We start from the raw sequence: 12,398 nt of genomic DNA, 5'->3' as shown, positions 1-12,398 counted from the left end.
GGCCATCCTGATTTATGACAATTTTTATACATATTAAACCGGTCACCCGGCGTTTCATTCAAGCGTCGCCACTACTGTTAATGAGTCATTTAACACACGTTATGCCGTTAAAATTTAAAACAATAACACACATTTATAGGAGGCGTTACTATAACTATAACTATGCGAGAATTAATCTCCTAAAATCTATCCAAGACCAATGAATATGTTTATAGATTCGAGTCTCGTTCACGTGTTACATGTATATTTAAAGTACAAACTTAATTATTCAATAATTAGAAAAAAAAAAGAAAGAAGAAAGAAACTCATCTCCGATGATCAGAAGAATGCCATCAAACATCCGATAACAATACCAAACCCATAAACCCCAGCAGCATTAACCGAACCCGAACCCGAACCACCGTTCGAAGGAGTCGGAGGAGCAACTGCAGGACTTCCGGCCACACCACTCTTTCCAGCAAGTTCCAGTTTCCCCTTAGCATTCAAATTCGCCGGCAAAAACTCATGTTTCCCGGGAAACCCATCCACCACCGACCCACCCACTTACCAAATATGATTAAACTCCGCCATCGTCTCCGGCAACTCCACCGTAGCAAATATCCTCATCACCCCACTAGAAAACTCAGCACTGGAATCCAACACATCAAACGCAATCTTTCCTTCAACAATAGACTTGTACGAACTAATATTATACGTCTTAACAATCATCGTCCTGTTCGAGTCTTTAAACGCGATAAAAGATTGTGAACCGGCCATGCCCATCCCATTAGGGTTAATGGCCCATGCAACCCACCCGTTTGGGGTCGCGGGTGGTGCGGTGAACGCGATGGAAAGCGTTGAGTTGTCGTTCGAGTACGTCCAGTGGAGTGTGGAATTGAGCGTAGGCAAATCGGTGCAGTTTGTGTACACTTTTTTGTTTGTGAATTTTTCGGATGAGCATGTTTGTGCGTGCGTGGGTGAGCGTAAAAGTAAGCAGGTTAATGTGACAATGAGGAAGAATACGGACGGTGTTGGGTGACGCATGGCCATGAATAATAATGATAATAATGTTAGTGTAGAATTTGAGATGGAGGGTTGTGAATTGTGAATAATATTGTGTGTGTATATAGTGAATGGAACATTGGATTATTGGAATGTATTGCCACGGTTGTTACGGTAGGGTGGATTGTACGTGGTCCCTAGAGATTATATTTTAAATTTTGTAGTTATTAACTCGTTGTCTTAAATCGGATCTGTCGGTATGAGAATTAATTTTAAGATATATTCTTTTATAAATTTAGTTTGATGTGATTGAGAGCGTAGATAACGCCAATGGTAGTTTGACTTCCATGTGAAGCGAAATGCACGTCGAATATTGACCTCACGGCATGCATCATGTATTGGAGAGAAACCAAAGTTGGGAGAAACTAACTGGAATTCGAAGTGGGCACCAGTAATTTTTTTTATTTTAACAGCCAACTAATTTTCAAAATTGGGTACTAGATAAATTAACCATATCATGATACACTCGTCTTTCTATATGGGAAAAACCTCATCTAAGGCCAACACCCATCAACACTTGCTCTAAGGTATGACAGTACGGTGAGATAAAACTCGTTTATTTCAAGGATTCAATATCAAATACTAATCATATTGAACTAGTATTTTGCACCCACGCTTCGCTGTGGGAATTGATTGATTTTAATTTTTATAAAAGCACGGACACAACAGTAACGTAACTTTAGTAATAAGTAATAACTAAACGTTACATAACTTAAGTTATTAAGAAAACCTTAGCCATCAAACCAACTGGCTTTGCATATTATTATATACAGAAAAATTGTGCTGTTAAATAACCTGCTCTATTGCCGTTCAGACAAAAAAATAAATAAATAATCTGCTCTGCTAGTGTCTTCATTATATGTTTTCTCCTCCATGCAGTGAATTTCAAAAACTATCCATCAACTGTTCCATATTTGCATCTTCGTCATACAATAAAGAAAAATACATTCTACAATGAATTTTTTAAAGGGTCCTACTAATAAGACACCCTTCTTCAAGATTCATACACCATCTATACGACTCGTATAGCTTATACGAGTCGTATAAGCTTCCGTACCCTAACATCCACCACTTTCTTGGAAAACGTGTTTGACCAAATTCTAAAACGAGTCGTATGAGTTATATGAGATGGTGTTGGTAATTATACGAGACATATGGCTTATACTACTCGTATAATAACCATACACCCTCTATACGACTAGTATAGCCTATACGAGTCGTTTTGAATCCTGATACACCCTTCTCAGTCCGTACATACCAGCTTTTCAGATGATTTTGACCATAGTTAAGACTTATACGAGTAGTATAATCTATACGACTCGTTAGTTAAGTGTACCATGTCTGGGAATGACTAGTTTTATACGAGTAGTATAGGCTATACGACTCGTACAGGCAGGATAATTATTTGACACGATACAATATTCTGCCAGTTATTTGACACGATATAATATTCGGTAAATTATTTGACATGAAATAATATTCCACCGTAAATTATATGACACGACGCAATACTCTAACCAATCAAATATATATTGAGAGGTTACCGTGTCACAACAAACTATCTAGAGTGGTTAGTGTTTAAAAATTAGAGTGGTCAGTGTTTAAAAAAAATTAATACAAAAAAGAGTTAGATATGTCGTTTGATGATGATGACAATCAAGATGATTGTGTTGGTGAAACTTCCGACAATGTCTCACCATTTTCAACCAACGAGGTATAAATAATTTTATAAAGTATGTTTATGTTATTTAATATTTAAGATATTGTTGATAATAGAAGGTTAAATTTATTTTCAGTTGTTTTCGTCTGTCGACAAACGTAAGGACTGGGTGAAAACAATAGGCCGTGAAGTTGGTGTTGTCGTAGTAACCCAACGGTCGAAGACAAACGCCGGTGGAGAAGTCGTTAAAGTTTGGCTAAAGTGTGATCATGGTGGGTCATAATTGTACTGCGACAGTTAGACATTCTGGTACAATCAAAACGGGTTGCCATTTTAGCTTAATAGGCAACTATTTGCGACAATATAATGGTTGGAGGTTGCGGGTGGTTGATGATACACACAACAATGAACTAGTTCAATATTTTGAGGGTCACGCATACGCAGGTAGACTTACTCCTGCTCAAAAGGTTATGGTACATGATATGTATCAAAACAGAGCACCACCACGTGACATTTTATGTAACTTAAAGTCTAAGGATGAAAGAAATGTGACTTGCATCAAAACCGTTTACAATGAAGGGCAAAAGATCCGTAAAGAGGATCACCGAGGAAAAAGCCCGATGGAGGTTCTTTTCAATTTGTTGCAAGACACGACTTATATACACAACCATCGCACAAATCCATCCACAAATGCCTTGGAGGATTTGTTCTTCGTTCATCCAACATCGTATATGATATATCGTGCATTCCCGCATGTGTTGGTGATAGACACAACGTACAATACAAATGTATACAAGATGCCGTTTGTACAAATCGTTGGTGTAACTTCAACCAACAAGACATTTCATATAGCAATGGCAGCTATATCCAATGAAAAGGAGGATAATTTCACGTGGGTGCTAACTATATTAAAGATGACATTAGACAACTGCATGATGCCACATGTGATATTAACAGATTGTGATCTTGCCATGATAAATGCCTACGAAATTGTCTTCCCTAATGCTGCCAAACTATTGTGTAGATGGCACATTAATGAGAACATAAAAAAGCATTGCAGGCAAAGCTTCGCTATCGCCGAAGATACGAACAATTTCTTGGTCGATGGAACTGGTTGGTTAAGTCTAGCACTCTCCCTGAATATGAGTCAAGATACAGGCGACTTTATGATACTTTAATTGCCGACCACAAAAGTAATTTATCTAGCTCTCATATTAAGTGTTTTTTTAACTTGATTCAGGAGATGTTTATTACTTGTCATATGTATTGATTATTTTTTTTTAGGAGTACTTGATTATGTTAACATCAACTGGCTCGATAAGTATAAAGAAAAGTTTGTATCTGTGTGGATATACCAAAATCTAAATTTTGGTAATACCACAACGAATCGAGTTGAGAGCGCACACTCTCTTCTAAAAAAACACATGGTGACCCAGAACTCTACGCTTGATAAACTTGTGGGTATTATCGATCAAATCATGGTGAGCCAGCTAACAGCCATAAAAGAAACCTTTGAAGAGAGTCGTAAAAAGAAAATGAATCACCACAACATACCACTTTTCAACGAGTTACGCCGTCATGTTTCATGTAAAGCTCTAGATATATTATAGGGCGAGCTTAACCGGGTCAACAAGTTGATGGAGTCTGGTAGAACGTGCGGGTGTCATGTCCGCACAAGTTGTGGTATGCCAAGTGCATGTATGATTTCAAAGTATTTGAGTTTAGATCAAACCATTCCTTTGGATTCGATAGATATATATTGGAGGAAGTTGGATTTCGATCCGTTATTTATTAACGAGGATGAAGGTCTTGACTCAAAAGCTAACAAGCTGGTATAAGAATTTGTACAACAATTTAAAAAAGAGTCAAAGGGCGGAAAAAAAAGTATGTTGTCAAAGTTCCTTTCACTAGTAAGGCTAGCCTCATCAACCAGTCAACAACCAGAAGTCCAAAAACATAACCGCGGGCGTCCGCCGACAAAGTCTAAGGAAAATAGCAAACGCGAGCCCCCTCTCAAACGCAGTAATTCTACATCATTAAGCGTTCATGAAACCATGCCCACCCAGGCAGACCCTTCCAGACATAGTTCCTTTGTCGGTGTCGAAAACAACGCTAGACACAATTCTTATACGGGTAGCCAAGAAAATGCGAGACACAGTTCTTATATGGGTAGCCAAGACAATGAGAGACATAGTTATGTGCCGGTTTCTCAAGAGATACGTTACCATCACAAGTATTTAGAACAAGTTCACTACATTCTTCAACCTTTTGTTTCACATATACAAGATGTTGCTCTTGATGGAAATTGTGGATTTCGGTCTACGGCTGTTGCTCTAGTTTGTCCTGAAGATGACTGGATCCATATACAAAATGAACTTATACAAGAGATGATGAGTAATTGGAATGTGTACATCCATGTATTCGATGACGTTCGTTGTAATAGAGTATTTAATTCCCTGCATTGGTCAAGCTATAGAATGGCTCCACGAGAACGCTGGATGGATATGCCGTCCACAGCTTTTATGATCGCTAATAGGTATGGGGTGATCGTTCACTCATTGTCAACAGATGAACGTAACAATTCTATAGTTTTTCCATTGTTACATCGTTCTCAAGAAATCCTAAATCATGCTGCCATTACCATTCTAAATGTCGACGATTGTCATTTTGTGGTTGTTAAGTTTGAAGGGATACCTGATGCCAACAATTAATTCTTACTGGAAACATTTCAGACATGAAATGGTAAGTGCTTGGGAAGACTTGTATCGGCTGCGCATAAAAATGTTTACAGATCAGCAAACAGAACGTCAAACTAATTATGTAGACTTAGGATGATATATGTTATGCATGTTGTATTTTAATCTAATTGGGAAATTTTATGTCAAATAAAAAGTTGCAAACCATTACATCAGAGTTGTTAAAATTGGTTGGTAGACCATTACATCATACATAAAGCCATTACATATAATAATACGTGCATCACTAACTCAAATTTTAATGCATAACAATGGCAATTATAAGTATTATGAAGAAAATCCAACTCATAATCAGTTGATGCTTCAATTTATTTTTCTCTGCAACACTAATTTGGAGTTCCATAACCAACTCTTTATTTGCAATCTTCAATTCGTTTTTCTTATTTAACAATCCAGGAATTATGACAGTTGATCTTGAACACATCTTTGGATCAAACCAACCAATCCATTGACATTTTGATCCCTGTTATACCATTGAAGTGATTTAAGTTGCAAAAAAGAAGAAGTAATTCACATAATAAATAAATAAATAAATAACTTACCTCATCTGGACAACCATAGAACCTACGCCCAGGATTTTTTGGCGTCCATGATGTTCTTAAAACAGCTGGTTTACCACAATAACAAAAGACGTTATTAGAGTGAGGAGAAAACCGACTCATCGACGAGGAAGAAGACATAGTTATAGTACAAATATAGGTATGAGTTTGGGGTGGGAGGTTGGAGTTTTTAATTGGTGAAGGTATGAGTTTTATAGATGGGAGACTGAGGTTTATTAGCCTTTTATTATTTAGAAAATAAGAATTAAAAAAATATTTTATAAATAAATAACAATCTTTTATTTAATTTAAACACATATTTAAGTAGAATCTCGTTTAAAAAAAATTTAAAACAAAAAAATTATTTTTGTAAATCTCTAATTTAAACCAAAACAAATTAGGGTGAAGAGGCGTATGATATCCCTAATCAATTTAGTTTCCATAGACTTCTCAATTCATAGCCAAGAAGACGCTCTTGTTGTAAACTAAGGTAAAGGATTTTAACTCTTTATTTCTTGTAAGTATAGATTAATCACCATTGATGCATCCTTATTCCCTAAATTTTGTATCAGTTCTTTGTTCTTAATTGTTTAATATTTGCTTCATATGAGGAAATGGTGGAATATGACTAAAAGTTGAGATGATTAGTTGAATCTGTGCGTTAGTTTTATTTTGTCTAAAAAAATTATTCAAACTGGTTCGGGTTGAACGGTTTTAGGGTACGACAGGTTGGCTTAAAATTTGTTTTGTTTTGTTTTGGGGTCACGACGGGTAAAGCGGGTTTCATACTTTGGTTCGGGTTGGAACGGTTTTAGGGTCAAAACGGGTTGGCTTAAAATTTGTTTTGTTTTGTTTTAAAATTTGTTTTGTTGTGTTTTGTTGGCTAGAGCGGGTTTGGTTCGGAACGGGTCGATTCAAAGAAAGGTTATTTTCATATTTTGGTTCGGGTAGGATTGGTTTTTGGGTCAAAACGGGTTGGTAATTTACCGCTTCAACTGATACAAAGTAGCGTTTTATTGCTTTTTGGGTCAACTCTTTTGTATTGTTGCAGTCGGACCCGAACCAGAGCCGAACCAAATCGTCTTATCCGAATGTTTTATTGCTTTTCGGGTCAACTCTTTTGTATTGCTGCAGTCGACCCACTGTATGGTTTATATGTTGTAACTGCATATTCATCAAAACAATAATAATAATAATATTAATAATAATAATAATAATAATAATCGGTTTACATGTTTACCTTTCTGCAGCCACTCTTTCCTTTCAACTCTTTTGTAAAGATGAAAATAATAATAATAATAATAATAACAACAACAACAACGAATTGGTTGTTAGCTTCATTATGAACTGAAGAGGACCCGAACTAAATCGTTAGCACCCGAACCGTGAAACCAAACTGGACCCGAACTAAGAAAAAACATAACTAATTTTTTTTATGTAATTATGTTTTTTCAAATGGTATACTTTTAATCCAATTATTACTTATCTATTTTTTTTATGTAACTTGTAATTTAGCAGATTATTATGTCGGACGATGAAGGTTTGGACGACGGTGATGTTATTTATGAGACCCATGAGTATTTACAGTTCCCTGCGGGAACCGAGGACCATCGTAGACTTCATCGGCTTGCAGACAGGAAAATGACTAACCCTATCTCGATCGACTGGGATCTTTTGCGGGATGTAGGAGAGATTGAGAGGGCCGAGGGGATTATAGGTGTGGGTACACCATGGAGGCATCTTATAGATCTTGCGGGCCTCCCTTATTATCAAGAGCTTACTTTAGAGTTTTTGTCCATGTTTCGTTTTACCCCTCCAAACAATATGCATGCTGATAACAGCGTGGTGTTCCGTTTATTTGGCCAGGATCATGGGATGACATTACCCCGGTTTGCTGTTGTATCAAGCTTGTACACAGAGGAGCAGGTTCTTTATCCGGAGTTCGAGGAGGGTATATTTGTGGAGAATGACCAAACCGTGACACAATTTTGGGGTCAGATTGGTACTGGCCCATTTAAGATAAAGGCCAGGTCGAGTTCGATTATAGATCCTATTCATCGATACCTACACAAGGTGATCACGTGTTCTATTACTGGTCGTGGGAATAGCAGGGAGTGGTGCACCTCACCTGATCTATTTTACTTATATTGTTTGTTGACGCTGGTTAATTTCAACCTTGCATGGTGTATGGCTTCTTATTTTGCTACACTTCATAGCAAAAGGCAGGATGGTGAAATTATTTGTAGATCTTTTATTACAGCCATCGGGCGCGGGTTAGGTTTGCTCAACCCAGATTCTGTTCGTGGCATGCACGTAAAAAAGGCGAGGAGTTTAGATAAGAATACAGTGAAACGTATGAAAATTGCTATGGAGTTTCCAAACATGGGTTTACGTTTCTCTGTGGTTCCTGGAGTTGTTTGGCAGCCTCACCAGCATGTTCAGGACCAGCCCCCCCATGACCGCCATGTTCAGGACCAACACCAAGACCCCGCTCAACAACATTATCAGTATCACCACAGGCATGTTGTTAGAGGACCATCACCACAGGCATGTTGTTAGAGGACCGGCAGTTCCACATCAGCTTATTCAGGACATCCAGCATATTCAGGCAAGTCAGGTTTGGTTTCAAGATTGGATAGTTGAATGGGTGAGATCACAGGGTTTTAACCCCCCTCCTGCTCCTCAGCATCCGGGTCAACAGCACCAGCCCCCTCAGCATCCACCTCCACCAGCATAGGGTTTATGTGGACTTATGTTTTTGTGTTGACGATTATGTTTATTTGGTTGTTATGTGGTTTGTGTGGTACCTTTTTACATTTGGATGTTTGTACTTGATTATGGATGTTCGTAGGGTGACTCTTATTTTGTATTTATGTGGTAATGCTATGTTATATTTGGAATGAGCAAATTCGGTGCCGGTACCGGTATTTCTTGGATTTTTGTCTTCAATACCGGTACCGTCCCGGTACCGAAACGAATATTTCGGTACCGGTACCGGTATCAAGAATTTATAAATTTCGGGACCGGGATTTTCGGTACCGGTATCGGTCGGTACCGGTACGGTACTGATCTCATCCCTATGTTATATGGTATTATTACTTCTATTATTATGTGATTTGTATTGTAATTATAGATTCGAAACAATATAGTTAAACATGATAGCATTACATAAATTATATATATTAGATAAATAGCAAATGATGGTGCCGCGGAATATTTTTGTTGTGCGTGGAAAATGGGTCATGTATAGTTTTGAACACTTTACTAACACCGCCCTATACTAGTTTTTTCACTTGAAACAAAATGTATTTTGTCTCGTACAAATTTATCTTGTATAACTCATACAGCTCATACACGTAGTCGTATAGGAGGTTGCAATTCAAATTCATCTCGTATAGCACATACTTGTCGTATGGGGGGTTACTCGTATAGCTCTTTTCGTATTAAAGGGTCAACGGGTTCTGACATAAAGCTGATTTCTATACGACTAGTATAAGCTATACGAGTCGTATAGGTAGGGAAGGGTGTCCAAATAGAAAACTGGGTGTCCGAATAGACAAAGCCTTTTTTAAATTCCATGAATAGTGATTTTTTTAGTTGTGTGAACTTTATAATGGGTAAAAAAACAATAAATGGTGTTAATTTTTAAATTTTTAAACAAACTAACAAAAACAAAGAAAAAGTTGATTCGTATTTCCTGTCATAGACAAACTTCAATCAAGAGGAAGTGATGTTATCAGAAAGTCAGAATCTGAATCCATTTAATTAATAATATAGTTGACATTTAAAAAGTAAGCATGTTTAAATTTAAAATAGAAATTGTTGGATATATCAAGTAAAGGTGGAGTTACGAAATCATGGCATGATCTTCCCCTTTCTCACGCCATGAAGATGGGAAGACGATCATTGATCCGCATTCAAACCAACAAAAAGCACACTTTTAAGGTTATTTTATTATTTAGAATATCTTATATCAAAGTATTAAAATTGAAGCATGTCTTTTAAATATCTCAAAATTATTATCATGCTATTTGAAGATACACTAGTTCAACCCTAGAAGGATTAACCTAATATCTCATCAAGGGGTTAAATATAATGTGATCTCTACAAGCCGACACCGATCAAATCTACAAAACAGAACACCGTGAGCTTGTTACAAGAAGGGGAAAAGGAGGGAGGTCTTCTCGTAACCACCCTCCGGTGTGTCAATCAGTACGAGTATTCGGTGAATAATTATAAGAGTGAGAGAGTGAGGATGATCCTTAAATTGTTGGTCTAAGCATGACATTTATAGCCGAGGAGGTAGAGACTGATTAGCGGAGCTGTCAGTCTGTCACTAGTATCAATGGAACCTTTTATTCATATTGGGGAGCACATTGAGGTTTCTGAATGGTTGTGATAGCTGGCTGATATGGACGTTATTCACCTGGAGGTACAATGTTGGCTACCCGCAATTAACCCATCGTGCAATCCTAATTTATTGTGCCTGGATATCGTTATTCAGGCATCTTGGGCTGTGATTGGCTCTTATGTCAGCTGTTATGCATTGTATATTCTTAGTGGGTGATAAGTCTTTTTGTTCACGGGGGACGCTTGCGGGCATCTTGTGACATGATGTGACATGACAAGGACCCTTCCTCGGATGTGTTTCAAGACCTTCTATTGGTTACTTGGTTCTGCGGATGGATTTGGGGCTTAGGCCCGTTCACGAGCCGAGCCGACCTGAGTGAAGGCTTGCTCGTTGCTTGGCTCGTTTACAATCGACCAAACCGAACGGCTGAAATTTGAACCGAGCGAAAATCGAAACGAGCCAAAATCAAATCGAGCATTTCTCGATCGAACATCGAGCGATTTTCGAGCATTATTTATTTCTTTTTCACTGTAAAATTTCATTAAGAAACAAATTTGAAGGTTGTAAATAATATATTTTATAAAAAAATAGTAGTTTTTAGACAAAAGTATAATTGGTTGTAAATTTTTATGAGAAATATATTGTAATTGAGATATAATGAACATGCAAACAAACTCCTGGTATTCTGAAAACTTGACGCAAACAAATAAAACTATAAAATTAATAGATTTGGGAAAATTTTTAACAGTTTAAAAAATTGTATACTTATATTTATATGCGTTGTCTATATATTTATATATTTGTTAATATATAATTATATATAAAATAAATTAAAAATATTCGAGCGAACCGAACCGAGCAGACCTTTACTCGTTGCTTGGCTCGTTTACAAACCGAACCGAGCAGAGCGACTCGTTTACAATCGAGCGAAAAACCGAGCGAGCATTTTTCAAGCAATTTCCGAGCGAGCGCCGAGCGCGTTCGGTAGCAAGCGGTTTGGACGGCCCTACTAGGACTGCTAGTAAGTTGATAGGGTTAGATCCATCCACGGGTGTCTCAAGCTTACTCCGTGGTGACTTTGAGACCCTATCTCTTCACTATTTTAGGGTGTTAACAATTTAGTTTATGAGGTCTACATGTATTGGTTTAGATGTAATTAGTATTGCACACTTATTAACGTGACAGGAAGTCTCTTCGTATATATATTCATCTCGCATTTGCTTTTAGACTAGTTTTACCATATTATCATAGTTTATTGCCTTTTGAAATTGATTATGTTATCAAAAAAATATGAGTCAGTCTTATCTAATTAAATCGTTTTTCATTTTTTCTTTCTTTCTTTCATTATCTCAATAAATTATCATTGGTATGTGTTGTTGTATCTCAAACTAAGTAATACTATAATCCATACAACTTTAGGTTAAATCAAGAATTACATGCATTCTAATTTTAATTGTTACAACATAATCATATTGTAAGTCATATACTCTCGGGCTAAGTTAGAGATTTATTATTTATTATTATATTTTCCATTTTTCAATACAATGGCTAACAAAAAGTTTCTCCAAAATATCCCATTTCGCTTTTATTTTTAAGTAGTTCTTGATCTCTAACCATCTGAGAAACAACTTCTTAGCCTCGAAAAGTCATACTAAAGGTCATCCTTCAACAACAATGTTATGAGCTATAACTTGTAGCTCACGAATTTGGTTGGTGGACGATTTTCAAATCAACCATCTTCTAGTCCAGAAGGCAAGCAACCCCAAAATTTGTTATTCTAACAATCTCTGTTTGATACTCTGTTACTTATGGTCTAAAGACTCCCATAATTCATTAAAAGATTTCTTTTCGAGGAACGGACATTATTCAACACATACACGAAGCCGACTAACACATAGTTACGACATAAGTGTAGGACATGGGTCACGATTTTATTAAACAATATTAATAAAACAAATAAATAATCTTTTTATACAATTTGGGAAATTGTGGTACATATACCGTATACAAATTTAAACGAGAATAACAAAAAATATAGCACATATATATAT

General features: G+C 36.8%; 1 protein-coding gene and 1 pseudogene across 1 annotated transcript; one reads left to right on the top strand and one right to left on the bottom strand.

Annotated features, from left to right (window-relative positions):
- Window positions 1-318: 318 nt before the first annotated feature.
- Window positions 319-1,029, bottom strand: LOC143635117 (auxin-induced in root cultures protein 12 pseudogene; annotated as a pseudogene).
- A 3,726-nt stretch (window positions 1,030-4,755) lies between these two features.
- On the top strand, window positions 4,756-5,412 carry LOC143635116 (uncharacterized). Its single transcript, XM_077103011.1, has one exon. The coding sequence runs from the start codon at window positions 4,756-4,758 to the stop codon at window positions 5,410-5,412; it is 657 nt and encodes a 218-aa protein (XP_076959126.1).
- Window positions 5,413-12,398: the final 6,986 nt, after the last annotated feature.

This window comes from Bidens hawaiensis, unplaced genomic scaffold (assembly GCF_021521415.1).
Source record: "Bidens hawaiensis isolate Kalapana, Puna unplaced genomic scaffold, B.hawaiensis_p1.1 tig00007411_1, whole genome shotgun sequence".
Lineage (NCBI taxonomy): Eukaryota > Viridiplantae > Streptophyta > Magnoliopsida > Asterales > Asteraceae > Bidens > Bidens hawaiensis.
Note: the sequence above shows the minus strand (reverse complement) of the source record. Positions and strands in the feature narration are given on the sequence as shown.

Coding starts and splice junctions, on each gene's coding strand:
- LOC143635116 (XM_077103011.1), top strand. CDS start 4,756: ATGCCCACCCAGGCAGACCCTTCCAGACATAGTTCCTTTGTCGGTGTC.